The 21,620-nt window shown below is 45.5% G+C and overlaps 1 protein-coding gene across 1 annotated transcript in view; it reads right to left on the minus strand.

Annotated features, from left to right (window-relative positions):
• Nucleotides 1-1,361: 1,361 nt before the first annotated feature.
• The window catches only part of ppp5c (protein phosphatase 5, catalytic subunit), a 46,267-nt gene continuing 26,008 nt past the window's right edge, over nucleotides 1,362-21,620 (minus strand). Inside the window, exons 6-13 of the mRNA XM_043680841.2 lie at nucleotides 20,003-20,101; nucleotides 15,921-16,026; nucleotides 12,630-12,772; nucleotides 11,060-11,147; nucleotides 10,119-10,159; nucleotides 8,810-8,988; nucleotides 5,347-5,428; nucleotides 1,362-4,881 (exon numbers count right to left, since the gene is read on the minus strand). Of these exons, the coding sequence (XP_043536776.1) occupies nucleotides 4,819-4,881; nucleotides 5,347-5,428; nucleotides 8,810-8,988; nucleotides 10,119-10,159; nucleotides 11,060-11,147; nucleotides 12,630-12,772; nucleotides 15,921-16,026; nucleotides 20,003-20,101 (801 nt within the window). The 3' untranslated portion in view covers nucleotides 1,362-4,818. The remainder of the gene's footprint in view (nucleotides 4,882-5,346; nucleotides 5,429-8,809; nucleotides 8,989-10,118; nucleotides 10,160-11,059; nucleotides 11,148-12,629; nucleotides 12,773-15,920; nucleotides 16,027-20,002; nucleotides 20,102-21,620) is intronic.

Below are 21,620 nucleotides of genomic sequence, written 5' to 3' on the forward strand. Positions count from 1 at the left end.
ACACCTAATTGCAGAGCGCTTCAGAGAACATCTCCAAGACACCCAAACCAACCAACCCCACCGCCCCCTGGCTAAACACTTCAACTCCCCCGCTCACTCCGAGGACATGCAGGTCCTGGGCCTCCTCCATCACCACTCCCTGACCATTCAATGCTTGGAGGAAGAACACCTTATCTTCTGCCTCAGGATCCTCCAACACCAGGGCATCAATGTGGATTTCACCAGTTTCCTCATTTCTCCTCCTCCCACCTTATCCCAGTTCCAACCTTCCAGCTCAGCACCCCCCTCATGACTTGTCAATCTTCCTTCCCACCTATCTGCTCCACCCTCCCCTCTGACCTATCACCTTTACCCCCACCTTCATCCACCTATTGTGCACTCAGCTACCTTCCCCCCCAACTTCCCATTTATCTCTCAGCACCTCCCACATATCCCCATTCCTGATGAAGGGCTTTTGCCCAAAATGTCGATTTTCCTGCTTCTTTGATGCTGCTTGACCTGCTGTGCTTTTCCAGCACCATACCCTCAACTCTAATCTCCAGCATCTGAGGTCCTCACTTGTACTTGCAATTTAGCATGGCCAATCCACCCAACCTTTACGTCTTTGGACTGTGGGAGGAAACCGGAGCACCCAGCAGAAACTGACACAGACACGGGGAGAATGTGCAAACTCCACAGAGTCACCCAAGGGTGTAATCGAACCCGGGTCCCTGGCACAGGGGGGGGGGGGGGGGGGGGGGGGCAGCAGTGCCAACCCACAGCCATTGTGCTGCCCTTCCACAGAAGTGTTCCAGTGCAGAAGGCCAGTCAGCCCACGCAACGCAATATTACACCTTTAATGCAGCAAACCATGCTCTGATGCTTCAAATGGTAAATAAAAACTCGCTCAGTCAGATTTTAAGCTGCATCTTTAAGTGGGAGAGAGAGAGAAATGATGAAAATTAAGGATGGGAATTGCACAGCATGAAGCCCAGGCAACTGAAGGCACTTCAGTAATGGAATAATTAAAATCAGGGTCCTCCAGTGGCAAATATTTCAGTGTGCACTGGAGCTGGAGGAGATTAGAGATGGGAGGGAAAAATGTCATGGAAGGAGTTTAAAACAAGGAAGAGAATTTTGAAACCCAAGCACTGCTTAAGCAGGAATCAGTGAGCACAGTGTGACAGTGAGCAGAATACAGCAGACAGCAGAGCTTCAGTGACCTCCAGTTTGCAGGGGCAGAGCATGGGGGGAACTGCCTGGGCTGTGTTGGAACAGGCAAGTCAGGAGGTTAAGGAAGACATTGAGGAGCTAGGGTTAGACAAGGTGACCACCTGACCCACTCAAACTGACCATTTCCCAAGGACTCAGACAACACAGGGTTTCCTGCAACCTTTACTTTATTCAACATACTGCTTCCTCCTGGCAAATACAATCTTCAGGAAGTCACAAGCCTTCAAACACCACAATGCACATTGTCATTAAATATAATTCAGAATTCTAACATTTGAATAAATTTTTATTTGACAGTGACATTCTGATGGCAAACACACACAATTATAAAACTCTTTGTGCCTAAACTGAGCACCAGGTTGTCAAGTCTCCCCCCAACCATCTCAATCCAAACCCAAGATCAAAACTGACAGCACGGTGAGTCCGAAGGCCCCTTTGCCTGCAGATCAAACTTGGCTTTGCAATTATGAGTGTGCCAAAAAAAGAACACCAAACCACTCAGCTTGGCAGAAACAAGAGGAAATGCAATGCACACTGCGTTGGCCACTGCTCCCTCACCGTTCGGAGAAACCATGATTGTGCGTTCGTAACAACCAGAGCACTTCCCTGGTGCGTTGGGAAATCTCAGGAGGGAAATGGTCATGCCATTTTCATAAGGGAAATGCTGTCTGACTTTCTAGAAGCTCAGAATGATTGTCACATTCCCCACTGGAGGAGGTCTCCCCTTGTAACATGGATGTTAACAATATCCAGAAGGATTATTAACAGTTGACAGGAGGATCTGAAGTTATTCAGCAAAAGGGAGGCGGTGACAAATTGCGGAGTGTTGGGTGCCAACCGAAGAGATTTTCACTCAGCTGATCCAGAACAGGTGTTGTTTTCACTTCCCGTCACAACTGCCTGAATTGGTGGCCTCCAGCTGCCAGAGGGGTTACCAGGCATGAGGGAACATCAATACATACAGGTCTCTCAATACTGTTTTTTTAAGGGTCAAATTTCTGGGAAGCTCTGTCAAACAGCACTGAAGGTACACTGATACCACACGGACCGCAGCCTACAGGGGGGCAAGTAGGCTTGAGCAACAGAGGATTGGCAACATCACACAAATATCTTAAAGAGAATTGCTTCTCTTGAAACAGGCATACACCTTATTCCATCCCAGATCAGTGTTCTCCCTGTGCTGACAGACATCTAGGTAATATTCCCCAAACATTCCAGCTGCTTCTGTCATTATTCATTTTAGCAAATGCTCCAAGTATGGTGCAGTTTTCACTTGAGGGCAGAGTCACAAAACCGCCTCAGTACTGGAGGTCACTGAAGGCATGGTTAGAGGACACCCAGACATGGGGGCGCTGGGCTAAGCACAGGAACAAGGGAACAAAGAGTCAACTCCAATCCCTATCTGCTTCATGATGGATATGAGACTCCTTGGGTCTTCCTCCTTCTTAACTGGCTTTTCCTAAGTGTACTGCAGTGACTGTTCTGGGGAAAATAAAACTGCACGGATCGTATATGTGTGTGTGTGTTTGGGAGGGCTGGTCTATGCAGAGGAGAGTTGTGTGTGTTGGGAGGTGTGGGGGCGTATCCATGTGTTGAAGACTAAGTGATCACACATGGATGGACTTGATTGAGAAATGGTCTGGGAGGTTTCAATCACAGGAGCATTAGGTGAGGCTGTCGGGAATGTGTACAGACAGAAAACCAGGATTCCAGCCCTCGGTTTGTTGTAGTGGAGGGGAACCGGGGGGAGGGGGGGTGGGGGGGGGTGGGGGTAGAATAACCATAAGAGAGAGCAGCAGAGGATCATGTATAAAAACAAAAACAGAAAATGTTGGAGAAACTCAGCAGGTTTTGAGTCCAGGAACCAAACATTAATCCTCCTCAGATCCTGCAAGACTGGCTAAGTTTTTCAATCATTTTCAGTTTTCACTTTAGATTTCTACCATCTGCAGTATTTTGTTCTTACTGAATAGGAGAATTAAGTGTTGAAAAGAGCAGCTGGATATTGGAAAGGGGAAGAAACTAGAGGTGCTTTCTGCACGGACAAGTGGACACGGGTCAAATGACCACTCAGTCCTGCAGGCATCATAGATTATCTTGCGATTTTAATCTCTATGAATCGGGACAAGTTAAATCGCATTTTTGGAATCCATACAAACGGGAGAACACTCAAGATTGGGATCAATAGATTTTTCCGGATACAAAGTAAATCCAAGAATATGGGGAGGTGCAATGGAGATGCAAGATCAGCCACCATCTTAGTGAATAGTAGAGTAGGCTCGATGGACTGATTGGCCCATTTCTGATCTTATTTCTTATGTACCTGTCTCTTTGCTAGAGCTTTGTGTGTACAAGTTGGCTGCTGTATTTCTTACAACCATAACTGCACTTCAAATTTTACCTTACTGGCCATACAGGGCTTTTGGGACACATCTCCAGGTGCTGAAAGGTGCGATGGGAATATCTCTCTTAGTGGATCACAGCTGCTCAACTGCACTGAAGAGGATGGAGTAAACGTACTGGTCCGCTCCCAGGTTATTGCATCTTCTGCAACCACCCCCACAAAAAGTGAGTTTGCACTGGATCAAACGTTCTCCCAAGTCTGTCTTTCATGAATTGAGCTCTTTGGCCTTCTCCAACATCCCTTTCCCAGTGAGACACACAATACTACACTGGAACCTGCAGGTGGTTTAGGCTTTCCAGTCCGTTCACTGGCCGAGAAAGCACAGAACCTTTACCTCCCTATCAGATTTGCAATCGCCGATAAACTGCTGGTCCAGAGCGATTCCGACTTTTGATGGTGAACAGCCCAGGAACAATCCCAGCAAAATTCAAACAGCATAAGTCAGCCAGGAGGGAAAGATGGACACGTGTGAAAAATCCGGATGCCAGTTGGGAGATGGGGAAACGTGCTTGTAGGGGGTTCACGTTGTCTGGTTAGGAGGGGGAAATGACAGGCCACAGCTTGACTGCCCCAGGGCTGAGTAGGTTGCACAAACACGCACAAGAGTAACAATATGAAACTGGAAGCTAGTTTTGCCAATGTGCTTCTTGCCCTGTGTAAAGCCACGGTCAATCGCAATTAACGTGTTTACATTTTGAGATCTCGCGGTTTTGCCTTTGGAACACCGCGGAGCAGGTTCTGATTGAGGGTGACTGCAAACAAAGGAGAATCTGGGGGATCGAGCAGCCAATCAGAGACCACAGATCATCTTTACTATCCCTCTGTTCATTAAGAAGCGGTTGAAAACAGTCAGTCATAGAACTGTTCCCCTCTGGAAGTTGAAAGAAAAACTACAGCAGGTAAGGAATTTAAATTAATTTATTCTGCAGAGCCTAACTGATCTAGATATTAAGAACTTGATCAGGGACCATGCTTGTAAGGGCACGCCATGTTGTTACTGTGTGCATGAGAGTGCAGGCGTCACGCACGTTTGCCTCTCCGTACCAGGAGGACCCTGCACTCAGAGAGAACCCAAGTCAGCGAGGGCCCAGGGAAGGCGGGAGACTTGGTTCGGAGATGGTAGTTAGTGAGGAAGATTAAATTAAACCCTGATGCCCCACCCACCACGGGAGGGAATACTGTCCAAACCAGATGCATGGATGCTACATCATCCCCATCTGCAGTAGTGAGTTCGCATACGCCATTGGCTTAACATTCGGGTGAGGCTGGAAGAGAGAGAAACAGGGCATTACTCAGATAAAACATACTCCCCAGTATATCAGCCCCCACATACACACCATCTCCTTGAGCTCATACTTTCCTGTTGAAATCATCCTTATGCAGTTTCTTTTACTCAATTTGTTTCCATTAAATTAAAATGGTGCAACCTTGCACCCTCTTAGTGCTTTTGTACATGATTAAGCTGCACAAACCAAGTTTGACGGTGCTTCTGAATCAACCACATCTCCTGTCTCTTGGTGCCATGAACTTGGCCCTCCATCCAGGCTGTCCCCTGCAAACATTCTGTTAGGTCCCTGAACCCCACTCCCCTCCTTGCCCACCCGACTGTCCATCTGTTCCTACTGCTGGCTCGGCACCCTTTCCCTGACCTCAAGCCCAACTCCCCTGCCACCGGTCAGCTCTAATACTCCACAACTTTCACTAAGACAGCGTTTCCACTCTGAACTTACCACAGTTTTAAATTGATGGAAGATGGGCTTTAGATCAGAGCCCGTGAGGTGAATGTACGCTCCTTGGTTTCCCATCTGATCACTGAGACAGAAAGAGCAATCATTAAGAGATAATGATTCAGACACAGGCAATTGCAATGCAAAGGAAGAGACAGCAAACATGCACTGGTATGTACAGCACATACTGATAACTCGACGCAATGTTAAATCACAGGAGGTTGCTCCGGGATAACAAGTTGTGGAAGGGAAGGGAGGAGATGGTGTTTAATCATGGCTCTAATAAATACAATAGATCAGAACAGAATAGAATCTCTAGAGTGAGGAAGCAGGCCATTCAGCCCATTGAGTCCACATTGACCCTCAGTGGATCCCACACAGATCCAATCCCGCTACCCTATCCCTGTAACCCTGCATTTTCCATGGCTAATCCATATAGCCTGGATATCCCTGGACACTATGGGTAATTTAGCATGGCCAATCCACCCTAACCTGTGGATCAGGTTTGATGAACTGCGTTTAGGGGGGAAAGACAATGATGCCATGGTAGTGCCACTGGGCTAGTAATGCAGAGGCCCAGGCCAATGCTCTAGGAGCACAGGCCCACCATGGCAAGTGGGAGAACTTAAAATTAAAGAATAAAACAAAATATTTATAGTGACTGTGAAACTACCTTTGACTGCTGTAAAATAGAAATATCTGGCTCACTTATGTCCTTTAGGGAAGGAAATCTACTGTCCTCGTCCTGTTTGACCTAAGCGAGATTTCAGACCCACAACATGGTTGATTCAACAGCGAACTCATTAAAAGCCCAAAACCCTCTCACCAATACACCATAACTTATGTTAAGACAGCGTTTCCAATTGATGAATTTTAAATTGATGAATGATAGGCTTTAGATTGTAGGCCCTAAGGTGAGTGTACGCTCCTTGGTTTCCAATCTGATCACTTACCTCGACTCTATGTGGTCAAACTCTGGTCTTGGTTCTAAGGTAACTAGGGGATGGACAACAATTGCTGACCTTGCACACTTTTCATAAATAAATTTGAAAAGAAAGCTACTCTTTTCATTCCCATAATGAGGAGCTGAAACCTGAACACAGGTTGAGGTGACTACTTGTAGTCAGGGGCAACCATTTAACAGATGCTCTTAACCTAGATGGTAACAAGATGGCTTCTCGGTGCAAATAACATGACAAAATGACTTCTCGGCTGCAAATTGACAATTCTGCTAAAGCTGCATAAAATGGCTTTTAAGTTACTAACTGCTAGTTCTGCTTTAGCTGCATAAGTGATTAACCACAGTCTGCTTCAATAGAGGTTAGCACACCATGCGCCCTTTAAAGCATAGAAATAACTTGACTAGATATGACATTGCTAGCCATCCTTAATGACCTTCGGGTCAGGTGCAGTGGCTCGATTCGTGAGATAAGGGTGGCCTTAGCGTTGGAAAATAAAGTTGGTTCCCAGGAAATATCATTGGGCCAAGTAACTGCCAAATAAAGTAGTGTCGTGTATGGATTGGTAATCGTTTGAATGTACTATGCGATCATGGCCCTTCTTTAAGAAAAGTATAAAAATGTCTTTGTTTTAAATCATGTATGCAGCTCCTCTGAGGAATGCAGAAGTGCTCAACTTGTGTGTTCCCGGATGCTCTGGGCCAAGCATATGAAGAAATCAAGAGTGAAGTCTTAAAGAACCAGACTGATTGTGTGTGTTTATTGACCGATCACGGAACCGAGAGCTTTCAAAGCACTGCTCCTTCATCAGGTAAACTTTCCCACGTGGCCCATTGAGCTTGTGCCAGTTCTTTGAAGTTAGTTCAAATTGTGGCAGTCCTCCTTGTTCCTTCTCCACGACTGCACCATCATCTTCCCTTTAAGTAACCTATCCAATTCCCTTTCGTTAGCTGATCGATTCTGCTTCTACTGCCATCTTAGGTAGCACATTCACGATCACAGGTGATGTAAGAGAAATCCCATCTCCCCTCTCTGGTTCTGTTGTCAATGATCTTAAATCTGTGTTCACTGGTTACTAATCCTCCTGCCAAGGCAAACATTTCTCCCCACCTTCTCTTTCAACACAGAGAAGGCAATGCAGTGGGGAGACCACAAGGCAGTGGGATTAGGTTTGAATTGTTCTAGCACAGAGCTGGGGGTGACAAGACTGGCCAAATAGCCTTCGCCTGTGATAGATTAATAATTAGTAATTTTTAAAAAACAAACTTAGACTCTATTTGAGCCAGTTTGATTCTAGAAACTGACTCTTCTGAGAAAGTATTACTTTTTTAAAAATTCATTATCTGAATGAGGGTGTTGCTAGCCAGACCCGCATTTATGGCTCTTCCCTAATTACCCAGAGGACAGATTATTTTTATTTTTTTTTTAAAAAGAGTCAGCCACACTACTGTGGGTCTGGAGTCACGTGTAGGCCGGACCAGGTGAGGATGGCAGTTTCCTTCCCTTAAAGGACATCAGTTAACCAAATGGTTTTTTTCCAACAATTGGCAACCGATTCATGGTCATTATTAGACTCTTAATTCCAGATTTTTATTTATTTTAATTCGAATTTCACCTTCTGCTGTGGTGGGATTTGAACCCAGGTCCCCGGGACATTATCTGGGTCTCTCGATTAATAGTTAAAGGCAGCCATCGCCATCCCCATATTTATAACACGTTATTGTCGTTTGGGAATTTATTTCCAAAGTGGAATTAAAATGGAGTTATGGTTTTAGTTCTGTGAAGGTCTTTTTTTAAAAAAAATGTCAGACAATCATTTGTCGAACAGTGAGTTTGAAACACCCTTTCCAAGCAAACGTCTGAATTAAGTTAAATGACTAGCAAACCAGCTGGGGAGATCATGTTTTACAAAACTGAACTCTTATGATCGACAGAGGTAGATGGCCAGGGATCTTAGGCAGTTTTGAGTTCAGAAGGAAATACCCATTCTAGCAGAAGGGCAGTTTAATACTTGTGGAAACTGCAGGCCATGAGAGCTCAAAATTAGTTTTAAACTGTCATTACAGTTCAGTGAGAAGAAAATAGCGATTTAGCCCCATGTCTTGTGTGTCACAGGGATAGGTGGAGAAAACTACATTGAGCTGGTGGAAGGAAATGCTTGTGACCTCATCAGTCGAGTAAGAAATCTCCAAGTGGAGATAGAAGCGATCGGGGTTGTAAAGCATATTGCTGGGGGAAAAGGACTGACCCTTTCTTTTTGCTGTTGCTGAGAAGTTTCTGTTCAAATTTGTTCCAGCACATTTTTTCCCCACTTGCATTCTTTTGCGTAAAGTGCATTAGCAGTCTCATGTGAATATTATCAGTAACTGACAATACTAAACAAATTGCAAAATTAATACAAAAGACGAACTCTGTTGAGCCAGGATACACTCTAGAAACTGACTCTCCCAGTATTACCATCAGCTGGAATCATAACTATAGAAAACTATGTTCTTTTGAATACTTACCAATAATTTGGCGCTGAAAACACAGTGATACATTTGCCGTTATGTGTAACCTCATAGCCGTCTGGTTTCACCTCATGGCTCCTGATGATATAATCCAATTTATTCTCTTCCAGGAATCGGCTAGTGACATCTGGACCAAACTGGCAGCTGACGCCACGCTTGCTGACTGACCTCCCGTTCTAGAAAAGGCAACGGAAATGGGGACTTTCACTCAGGGCAAAAACTAGAGCCATGAGTGACGGAGCACGGAGCACCAGTTTGGTGTCTGGGTTTTATTGGTGCAGCCAATTGAGAAAACTGTGTCTGGTGCAGCATCTCGAGAGGCCTCAGCTTGAACCATCACCCCAGCTCAAGACCATGGCATAGTACGTGGAGTAGAACATTCGGCCCCTTAAGTAAGGTCCATCATTTGATATGATCATGGCTGATCTTGGGCATCAACGTCACTATCACATTTACTGTCCTTGATTTCCGAAGACCAATAATCTGTCTATCCCAGCTCCAAACATATTCAACAATGCAACATCCACAACATCTTGGTGGAGAACTTCAAGATTCACCACCACCTGTTTGAAGTAATTCTCCCAATTTCAATCCTGAATGATCAGTCCCCCTTATCCTGAGACTGTTTTAGATTTCCCACACAGCAGGGGGGAAAAAGAAAAATCACTGCCTATCCAATTGAACCTTTACGGATTCTTGAGTCCACTGCGATTGCCTCTTAGTCATCTGAGCTCCTGAGAACAGAGATCAAATTTAGCTAGCATCCGCCAATCAATGCATTTTGTTTAGCAACGTCAAATTGGGTGGATGTTGTGGGTGTCTCAATGGGTTAGAACATAAGAAATTAGAGGAGTAGGCCATTCAACCCCAGGAACATGCTCTGCCATTCAATGTGATCATTTCTGATACGGCCATGGCCTCAATTCCAGCTCTTCACAGTCCCCAAACACCAAAAAAAAATCACATTATTGAATATCTTCAATGACTGAGCAAAAGTTTGAAATAGAGATCCCCTAACTTCACTATTATCTCTGGCTGATAATAAATAACCAAACTTGGTGTTCCACTTTGTGCTCTGTCCATTAAATGAGGTGACTCCACTAACTGCCCTTTCCAAATGTCGAGACACACAGAACTCAGAGACAGCAGGCCACTTGCCAAGATAAAATCCCATCCATCTTCTTAATTTATGACCAAAGCTTTGACGATCCCTAACCCCACATGTTCAGCAAAATATGGTCCAAGTTTTTAAAAGATAGGACACCACTCAGATCCGAAAGCAGTATGTCGGAGTCTGAACTCTTACCTGAGGCTGTGGATCTGACCAGAGCAAATCACACATTGGACCTGTTGCAAAACACAGGAAATGAGAACAATTAAAGACAGAGCTGCACAGCAGGGAAAGAGACCCTTTGGATCAACCCGTCCATGCCGACCAGATATCCTAACCTAATTCATTCCCATTTGCCAGCACTTGACCAATATCCCTCTAAACCCTTCCTATTCATATACCCATCCAGATGCCTTCTAGATATTGTAATTGTACCAGCCTCCACCATTTCTTCTGGCAACTCATTCCATACACACACCACCCTCTCCGTGAAAACGATGCACCTTAGGTCCCTTTTAAATTTTTTCCCTCTCACCCTAAATCCATGCCCTCTATTCTGGACTCACCCCACCCCAGGGAAAAAGACCTTGTCTTGTTTAGAAATGTAGAGAAACAGTAATAAGCCAGATAATGGAAACCGGAGGGAGAGGACAGCAGGGTGTAAAGAAGATAAATAGCAGGGGGAAAGACAGAAAACCAAGGGAAAGGAGGAATAAAACAAAACTCAGCTCGTTACATCCTTTCACGTGTAAAAATGTTGCTCAGTTTTATGGAATATAGAAGCCTAATTTGCAACTGAGACAAGTGTGTGTGACTGGTAAAGTATACCTGAGCGAGTGAAATGTGTCTGACATGATCAGGTGCGTTATTCAGTATACAATATTCAAGGGCTTAAATTTACCTCAAAACGGCAATGAGAATGTTTTATATTTTTATGTTTAATCTTCTTGAAAAACAAAACATAGTTATTAGAAACTGGTCAGCTTAATAAACAAAACCGAAATTACTTTTGTGCTGCACACCCAAACAAATTAAGGACTTGTCAGGGATTCCCATTAGATTCTGACCCAGGTAGATCACCTGGTCATGGGCACACACTAATCAATACTGATCATGCGCAGGTTACAACTTCATACCTGAATCTGGCGGCTGTCGGTTCCGATCAATCTTCTTGATGTCTTCCAGGGTTATACCATCCTCGCTGAAGAGTCCTCCGTGCATTATCTATTATACGGTGAATGGAATAATTTAGAACCAGAGGCAAGTTAACTGGAACAGACAGGATTCTGACAGGGCTTGACAGGGTAGAAGCCAAGAGGTTGGTCGCACTGGTCTCAGAATCAAAAACATGGGACAAAGATAAGGGGCCGATCATTTCAGACTGAGAAGAGGAGAAACCATTTCACGTGAATCACTGTGAATTCTCTACCCCAGGAAGTCATACTTGCTTAATTGTTTAAGACTGGGATGGGTTTTCTGAGATCAGGGTACAATGTTCCCTCTAAGTGATATGACTACTGCGAAACCCACACACGCAGACAGGCATGTCGGTGCATAGCTTCAGCTTCTGGAAGCTGCTGCTGTACGCAGATCTCAAAGATCCCCACAACAGCAAGAACATTCAGATGGAATGGTGTCTGGGTGTCCTTGTGCATGAATCACAAAAGGTTATGGGCAGGTACAGGCAAACAATTAGGAAAGCTGCTGGAGCGGGTACAATGACAACGTCTGCTGGGTACACGAATAGGATGAGGTTTACAGGGATATGGGCCAAATGTGGTAAATGGGACTCGGTCAGGTTAGAGTATGTGGTCGGTGCGGACAAGTTGGACAAAAGGGCCTGTTTCTGTGCTGCATGACTGAGTCTAATGGATTGCAAAAGTAGGAGGTCATGTTTGTGCTACATTGGGCACTGGCAAGACCACATATGGCAGACTACACACTGTATCGAACGCCTTATTTGAGGAAAGGGATGTGATGGAAGCAATTTAGAGCTGCCTTACTGGACTAAGGTGTATTGTCTAATGAGGAAAAGGTTGGAATAGGCTAGATTTGTCCCTCAGGGGCTGCTTCTGCTGATTATAGTTCTGTTTAAAACAGTAGAAAGTGAAGAAATGAATGGGTGGAGGTCAGTGAGGGGGGAGCGCATGGGTGACATCAGTCAGCATCCCACTGGTATGAAATCTGACTGGCCCATAGTGATAATACATCAGCCCAGCCAAATGGTTGTTCTGCCCCTCAGAGACCGCAAGTCCAGCCCCAGACAACTGCTCGGTAATCCCAGCAAGGCCAGGACACAGTGGTGACCACTGTGGAACTACAGCAAATTCCCCCTGAAGACAAGATGTCTCCTGGATTTTGGGGATGGAGTTGGTGGGAGATTCCAACAAAGGGTGTGGAGTAGTCATGTTAGACAGGCCGGGCTGGGAATGGGAGGGAGGTGATGGATGCTGAATAGTACACTCTCCAACTCATGGGTTTACCCCATCTACTTGATCGATAACACACTCTGTCAAAGCTGCTGAGGTGCCCTATCACCTTTCTTCTGCCTTATCCTACCGGCTCAGAAATTGGTTAGGAGGCAGCATATTGGCTACTTTCCACCGCCCCCTCACCCCATTCCAACCTTCAAATATACTGGCAGAAGGAGCCATAATATCACCCCATTCCATCAGCACCCAACAGAATAGAAAGGTGTCCACTCACCAATACTTTACTGTTAATGCACTGAGCCAAAGGCAGCCACTGGAAGACCTCACTGAAGAGCTCAAACATCTGTGATGTGTATTTGGCTTTCACCTCACCCTCAAAGCCATACATTTGGTTCATGTTGTCTGTTTCGTGGTTACCTGCAAGAGTGGAGAGAGAACAAACTCTACCCTGTGATCTAGGAATGTCATTGTTATTGTCATCAACTTATGTTTCAAAAGCCCTTTGCCCAGCTCTCAAAATTTACCTGCAGCCTGTCACTGACCCTACGCAGTGCAGAGTCCATGGAGCACAACCAAGGGCAACACCCATCCAACTGGACCCGATATTTCCAGGTCACACAGGGACAAAGGAGAATGAAAGAAAGTCAGGCAGCCTTCACTCTGGCCCACAGTCTTACCTCAGTCATCACTGCAGACCCCCAAATCCTTTACTGATCTGGTGCAGAGACACAGTTGGGCTCAGCTACCAAGCTAGCTCAAGGCCAAACTGCAGAAAATCTGAATTTGCAGAGACTTCTGTAGCTGCCTTCACAGCCAGCAGATACCGCAAACAGCTGTACAGCCAGTACGGTGTGGTCAGCACTGATGAGGAAACCAATATGTGTGCACACCAAGCCCCCACAAACATACCCTGAAACGAAAACAGGAAGAGTTGGAGCAGCAGAGATCTGTCAGCATCTGTGGAGAGAAAAGGTTCTGAAGAAAAGTCATCCTAGACTCTAAACATTAACTCTGTTTCTCTGCCCACAGGTGCTGCCAGACCTGCTGAGTTTCTTCTGTCCTGCTTTTATTTCAGATTTCCAGCATCCGCAGGATGACATTTTCACCAGATAACCTGTTTTGTGATGTTGATTTTATGATAACAATTGGCCAACACATCAGGGAGAACTCTGCAAAACAGTGGCAGTGAGATCTTTGGGGTTCACCCGAGATGGCAGATGGGTTCATGTCTCATCCAAAAGATGACCCCACTGACAGTTCAATACTCCCTCAGCACTGCACTGAGGTGTCAACCTTGATTTTAGTGCTCCAGTCTCCAAGTGGGGATTTGACCTAACATCCATGCGCCTCAGAGATGAAAGAACGACCACTCAGTCAAAGCTGACAGTAAAAGGCATTGTATGGCTGCATGGGCAAGATACCAATAGGACAGGAATGCAGTCCTTGTGGCAAAACATTCTGGTGGAAGGAGAATAGATGGAGAAAGGTAGGGTAGTGACGGTAGAGGGATAAAGAAAAGGCAGCAAAGAAGTGGAACGGATGAAATGACCTCTGATCAGTGGATGCTCTTTTCTTACTTTCAAAAGATTATCTGAATTTATTCTCAACTAATTGTGTGCTGTCTAATCCTCCTTTTTCAACCCCCCCCCCTCATTTTTGCTCACTTTTGTGCTATTTGCATTTTTCTCCCCAGTTCTCTGTGTCAGTTCGTCTAATGGGATTAGATTTCATCATGGTGCCAACTGTGAGTCAGTAACTTATTGCCAAAACACAACTGAACACCAGCTCAATGTACATCAGCTCATGTGGTAGCACTTGTACACAGGTTTAGGATTCCAGTACAGCCCCTCCCCTCCCAACTTTCACAGACTTGAGCACATCATCTAGACTGACCTGCCCATGCAAGTATGAAGGAGTGCAGCACAGTTGCACAGCAGACAAACAGAGGTGATTTCTGTCCTCAAGTGAACATAAAATCTTCTATGGCACCCACTTGGAAGAGCAGGGGAGTTTTCCCGTGTCCCAGGCTAATGGTTACTATGGATCAGTGTTGCAATGGATTGGTCAAACTACCAGCCTCCTGTCAAGTATTTAATCAGTGCTTCTCAGTTCATCTAATTTCATAACTACATACTATTTTGTCTCCTCTCATCCCTTCTCTCTGCCCTAACTTGAAATACTCCTGTTCAGTGTTTAGCTTCTGTTTCAAACGCCCAGTGTGTGGGCCAGTAAACACGATGAAATATAAACAGGTAGCAGCTGCCAACATTTAAGCTCTGCTCCCTCAACAAACTTATCCGCCAAGTCCCCTCTTATTTCTAGTTACCGCCCTTACTTGGGGACTAGAATTTTCCTTCGCTCCATTTAATTTCTCTGATTTGCCACCACTTTCAGTTAACTCCCGTGCTTGCCAATTTTCTGGCTGCTACTCTCTGTTTTTGAAGTGGGAAGGGATGCTTTCCTGGCAGAAAGTGAGGACTGCAGATGCTGGAGATCAGAGTCGAGAGTATGGTGCTGGAAAAGCACAGCAAGTCAGGCAGCATCCGAGGATTTGTGGGTCCACAAGCCTCATTCCTGATGAAGAGCTAGTACTCCAAATGTCGACTCTCCTGCTCCTTGGATGCTGCCTGACCGGCCGTGCTTTTCCAGCACCAGACTCTCAAAAGGGATTCTTTTTTGCCTCTTGTGGACCAGGACTGTTGCCCGTCCCAACAGCTGGTCGGAATCTTCCTCACTTATAGAATCAAGAGGCAGTCAGGAGGCAGCCAGTTGTCCATTGTCTGTGCAGGCCTTCTACAAGGGAGTAACTAAATCTCACCATCTCTGCAAATTTCTTCCCTTCAGATAATTACCAAATTTTCTTGATGTATCCCTGGTTATATGGGATATCTTTTAGAGGAAGGTTCCAGGGCTCAGGGAGCTGGAGTGAAAGGGAAACTGTCCCCTGAACAAGAAAAAAAACCCATTTAAGATCAAAGGGTCAAGACATACCTTCAAAGAAAAACTGATGAACTTGATGGCTCACTGAGTGTGGGCGCTTGGTGTGCACAAATTGGTTGTGTTTCCTATGGCACAACAGCGACTACATTTCAGAAGTATTCCATGTGCTTTAACGGGCTTTGGGGTATCCTGAAGTTAAAAGAGATTGCACAGCAATGCAGGTTTTGGGGCGGGGCAAATTGTGCAGTAGACTATTAACCCACAGGGCCAGGCTATTCCTCTTACAGACGTGGGTCAAACCCCACCATGCCAGTTGGTAAAATTAAGATTAAGTACTAAGATCTGGAATACAAACATCATGGTGACCATGACAACCAACAGTGATGGGAGTTTAAAAACAAAACACCTGGTTCAATAATGTCTTATAGGAACAAAAAATCCACCATTCTTACCTGGGCTGGCCTACATGTGACTCCAGACTCTCAGCAGTGCAGTTGACTTGCAAGTACCCTCTGCCGTGGCCATTCAGTTCAAGGGCAATTAGGGATGGGCAATAAATGTACATCCCGTGAAAGAGTAAAACAAACAGTTCTTACAAAAGTATCACAGGGAATATAAATCTTACCTCTGAGAACGTGGAAGTGATTTGGCAAAAGCAGCTTAAACCCAAACAGGACTAATATAACCTCCACAGAAAATGACCCTCGGTCTACAAAATCTCCATTAAATAACTGAACAGCACGCAGATTAAGGAAGAAGAACTGAATTAGCAACGGAGAACACCGGACAACGGAGAACACCGGACATCGGAGGACACCGGACATCGGAGGACACCGGACATCGGAGGACACCGGACATCGGAGGACACCGGACATCGGAGGACACCGGACATCGGAGGACACCGGACATCGGAGGACACCGGACATCGGAGGACACCGGACAACAGAGAACACCGGACAACAGAGAACACCGGACAACAGAGAACACCGGACAACAGAGAACATCGGACAACAGAGAACATCGGACAACAGAGAACATCGGACAACAGAGAACATCGGACAACAGAGAACATCGGACAACAGAGAACATCGGACAACAGAGAACATCGGACAACAGAGAACATCGGACAACAGAGAACACCGGACAACAGAGAACACCGGACAACAGAGAACACCGGACAACAGAGAACACCGGACAACAGAGAACACCGGACAACAGAGAACACCGGACAACAGAGAACATCAGACATCAGAGAACATCAGACAACAGAGAACATCAGACAACAGAGAACATCAGACAACAGAGAACACAAAGGCAGGGAGCAACAACAAATATAGTGCGAGGTTCTGTGAATGCACACTCGCATCTCCAGCCCCCCAAGCTGTTTTATATTCGTGATATTTCTAGTAGAAGTCCTGTAATATACGCTACCCATGGGAAAGACGATCCAGAATCCCATCACAGCAATTGCTGAGTATTTGCTGCTTTGTTGGGTAGCTTTTACAAAGGTACAGAGGCCCAAGGTCTGAACTGAGATTGAGCTGTCACTCTGTTGTCCTGTTCGGCTTATGAGAAGATTTGGAATTTGGACAAACAACATATTGTTGCACCAGTACCACTGAAATCCATTCTCCGAAAAAAATGGTTCTGTAAGGCTTAAAGACAGTAACAGCACAATATGTCCTGAGGGAGTGAAACCGAATCCAGTGTTAGATATCCAGGTCTCTTTAAGGGACAACAAAAAAAAAATTAATTAACTCGCTCAGACTTTTATTACACACCCCTGGAGCAGGCTAGATGCGAACCCAGGCTTCCTGGATCAGAGGCAGGGTCACTATCATTGTTTCATAAAGGCCCACCGAAGGGTCAATAAAACATCTATTTTCTAACCAGCGTGTTCAGAGATGTTATTACACACACCTGCAGCAGGTGGGACTTGAACTTGGCCTCCTAGTCCGGGGTAGGGACATTGCCACTGCACCACAAGAATGCCCGTAAGGGTCAATGACAAAACTATCTTTTTCATCAACCTGTTCAGAGATGTATTACACACCTCTGGGGCTGGTGGGACTTGAACATGGGCCTTCCAGTCCACTGGCAGGGACACTACCACTATGCTAATAGAGGGCCCCCTGTCTCTCTCTAAATTTTAAAAAATGTTATCTCTTTGTCTAATCAAGCTGCTCAGTTATATAACCACACACCTCTATAGCAGGTGGGACATGAACTCTGCCTTCTGTGCCACAAGAGAACCACTACAGGGGGCAACAAAAAACAGCTCCAGAGCTGACTGAGCACAGGTGATGTTTGTTGGATTTCTCACAGGGCAGTGTTCCTACCTCTGAGCCACTAGTATCCCGGTTCAAGTCTAACCTGCTCCAAAGCCATGTCATACATGTCTGAGCAGGATACTGAAGAATATGTACAAGTGAACCACACAATGTTGGCCAGTTCAGAAAGGAAAAATGGAAACTGGCGTTTGTGCGAAACTATAGGCTTACAATAAAACCCTTGTAAATCCCTGAAACTATGTGGTGCCTAATTCAACTTGTGGACATCGGCTTGTTAAAACCTGGAATTGGACCAGCCAGATAAACAATGGGCTAAAACAGTATGTCAGAGGCTGAGAATTCTACACTCAAGTAACTCCCCTTCTGAATTCCAAAAGGCTGCCTCTCATATCCTGGTCTCAATCAAGACTGTGATGGAGTACTCCCACTTGCTCAGGAGAGTACAGCCCTGACAACATCTAAGTAGCACAGCCACCAATCAGGAGCCTGCTTGACTGGCATCCCATTCAACACTTTAAATGTTCACACCCTCCACAGTGATAGCAATGTGTACCACTTACAAAATGCACTATAGTGACTCACCAAAACATCTTGGGACAGCACCCACCAGAACATAGGGAGCAGAGAAGTAGGAACACCACTACCGCCTGCTCAGAACCAGGCACCATTCTGACCTAGAATGATATCACCATCAGTTCAGTAACATTGGAACAGAGTCATAAACCCTCCTCCAGAACAGCACCATGGATGCCTCCAGATCCCAAGGATTGCAGTGATTCAGGAAGATAGCTCAGCTTCAAGTGAGAGTTAGGTATGGGAAAGGACTGTTAGCCTTGCCAGAGATGCCCACATTCCATGAAAGACTGCATTCATAGAAATCTTAGTCAAGTTGCTTTGGCCTCACAAACCCAAACATGTGTGGAGAGAGAGGGAGAGGAGGTGGGGGGGGGGGGGGGGGGGCGCAGTGTGTGTGTGCGTGTGACAGAGAGAGAGAGAGAGAGAGAGAGAGAGTGTGTGTGAGAGAGAGAGAGAGAGAGAGAGTGTGAGAGAGAGAGAGAGAGAGAGAGAGTGTGAGTGAGTGAGTGAGAATGAGAATGAAGGTGTGTGGGAAGATGAGAGATAAAGTAGAATTGTACTCAACCACTACATAGTGTATGTTATTGTCTTACACGGTGGATGATAAAGGAATGGCTTGGCTTGGCATGGTGGTTCAGTGGTTAGCACTGATGCCGCAAGGTGCTAGGGACCCAGGTTCAATTCCCCCCCTCAGGCGATTTTCTGTGTGAAGTTTGTACATTCTCCCTGTGTCTGTGTGGGAGACCATGTGCTCCGGTCTATTTCAACAGTCCGAAGTGGATTGGCCATGCTAAATTGCCCATGTTGTCCAGGATTGTCCAGGCTAGGTAGATTGGCCATGGGAAATGTAGGGTTACATGGATAGGATAGGACAGGGTCTGGGTAGGATGCTCTTCAAAGGTTTGGTGTGGACACGATGGGCCGAATGGTTAATGCTCCATTGGGCCAAGTACCAGAATGGTGACGCTTACAGAATGGGATGACAGCAAAGGGTCAAAACCAGTGGAGAAGATGAGTGAGGAGAAACAAACAGACAAGAAAAGAAACAGACACAGGCTTGGACACCATTTTCTCGTCAGCAATATGACAGTCATGCTCAAAGACACAACACTCTGTGCGCATCACTGTGCAGTACTTCTATTCATCTGCACTCAATGGTTGGGAACATTTGTTTCTATGGCATTTCATATTAATTTCAAGCCCCATTTCAGAATGCAAACGCAGATCTTACTCTGAGCCGTGCTGAGGGATTGCCGGATTGTTGGAGAGGGTGCCTGTTAGCTGGAACTCTAACCTGAAGCCCTATCTGCACCCTCAGGTGGACATAGCTGCACTACACTGTCAGGAGGCAAGATCAGAGTCCAGTCTGGCCGGGTGGTGGAGGCAGTAAAACGCAAACATTTTACAAGCACTCGAAGCACCATGACCGTGAGTCACAACATGGGATTGGGCTTGGTCGCTCTTTGCTGGCCAGCATGGACATAGCAAGTTGAATGGCCTTCATTCGTGCTGCAAACTTCTATCATTTCATGCCTGTTCTGTGAGCCCTGCAGCATTTTTGACCAAGAGGTTAGGGAGGACTCAATGCCCTGGGCAATACTTACAGCTAAACCAACATCACCACCACAGGTTCACTGTTTAATTCTCCTGTGGATGGAGTTCCATATTAGCTACACAACCACTATACACTGCACTTCAAAAGGAGTCAAATAGCGGCAAGGTGCTTTCAGATATTCTGAGCATTGTTTTACACGCACAGCTTGTTTATTTTCTATCCCTCACAGAATTGCACTTGTACCTCACTCACTTTCTCAAGACTCCCTTAATGTGAAAAGGATACATAAGGATTAGACTCTGAAGGTAATCCATTGAGTTCAAATATATTCAACAGGTCATAGTACTGTCCGTGAATGTCTCCGCAAATGGTAATGGACTCTTTCTGAAAGAGAAACCAGTCAGCTTAGTATAAATGTGTAACAGAGGCACAGATAGAATAGACAGACAATCAAACCTTTTGCTATCAGAAAACAACAGAGGAGTCTCTGAGGCCATGGGCAGTTTATACAGTAATGATCCCATTCAAGTAACATCTGACAAAAAGACTCATTGGCCAGAAACATCACTCTGTTTCGCTCTCCACAGATGATAAGTGACCAGCTGAGTATCTCCACCATTTGTTCCTTTTAGATCAGGATGCTTCTTGATAGATGTTGACCAGGATAGCAGTAATAGGAGGCCCTTAACTGTCCTCAGCACGTGCTGCCCAAACTAAATTAATTACAGTGACCTCAACTATAAAATGTGAGACAGGCAACCAGGGTTGTGTTTCGCCAGGATGTTGATTACTTCATCGATGTCCTGAAACTCTCAGGCACATGGAATTGTGGGCGAGACGCAAGAGGGTTGGAATTGTCCTGGAGTAGCTAGGGTGGCAGTTTCATCCAGGAAGAAAAAAAATATCAAGGGGGTTAAACTTTAAAAAACAGAATCGTAAAAATGCAGCAGGAAAATGTTAAACACCATTGGTTCAAAGAGAGTTCTTCTACCTACTACCCCTACCCAACATCAGTATAACCTTCGACTGTCACACAGCAGCTTTCACCTTTGGTGGACAAGGAGGCAAAGTGTTTGCACAGAAAATTGGGATATTGTCAAAATCCTCACACAGCGCTGCACAATAGCAGATATCTACTCCACGTTGCTTTAATACAGAGGCACATCTTGAGCTTTTGCTCCTCTCTGTGGGTTCTATATTTATAGAATTCAATAACACAGAAGGGGACATTCAGACAATTGGGTCAGTCCTTTGGAAGAGTCATGCAATTCATCCCTTTCCTCCTCATTAGAGGAACAAGAGTGGGTCATTCAGCCCCTCAAGCCTGCTCTGCCATTCTGGACATGGCTGATCATTTGCTGCAACACTATATTCTTCTGCTAGTCCCATACCCCTTGATGTATTTAGTAAGTAAAAATTCATCAATCTCTATTTTGACTCTCAGAGTTGAGTGGTAGAGAATTCCAAACATTCACTACCCTCTGCACCAAGATGCTCCTCCTCATAGAATCCCTACAGTGTGGAAGCAGGCCAATTGGTTCATCGAGTCCACACTGACCCTCCGAAGAGCATCCCACCCAGACCCACCCCTCCTAATCTATCCCTGTAACCCCATATTTCCCACGGCCAATCCATCTAACCTGCACATTCTTGCAGTCCAAAATGACTTAACTCTAATCTGCAACTCTAATGTGCCCCTGGTTCTAAACCTCACATCCAGGGAGACATCTTTTCCGCACCTACTATGTTGATCTCTCTCAATTTTGTTTTTAAGTTTCTGGGAGTTTCGGTTTCTCCTTTTTCTAAACTCCAGAGAATACAGGCCCAGTCACATCAATGTCTCCTCACAGGATAGTCTGCACCATCCCAGGTGCCAACTTGGTGAACCTGCACAGCACTCTAT

This window comes from Chiloscyllium plagiosum, unplaced genomic scaffold (assembly GCF_037043375.1).
Source record: "Chiloscyllium plagiosum isolate Xiang-an unplaced genomic scaffold, Cpla_swu_hap1 HiC_scaffold_47, whole genome shotgun sequence".
In the NCBI taxonomy this organism is placed as follows: Eukaryota; Metazoa; Chordata; class Chondrichthyes; order Orectolobiformes; family Hemiscylliidae; genus Chiloscyllium; species Chiloscyllium plagiosum.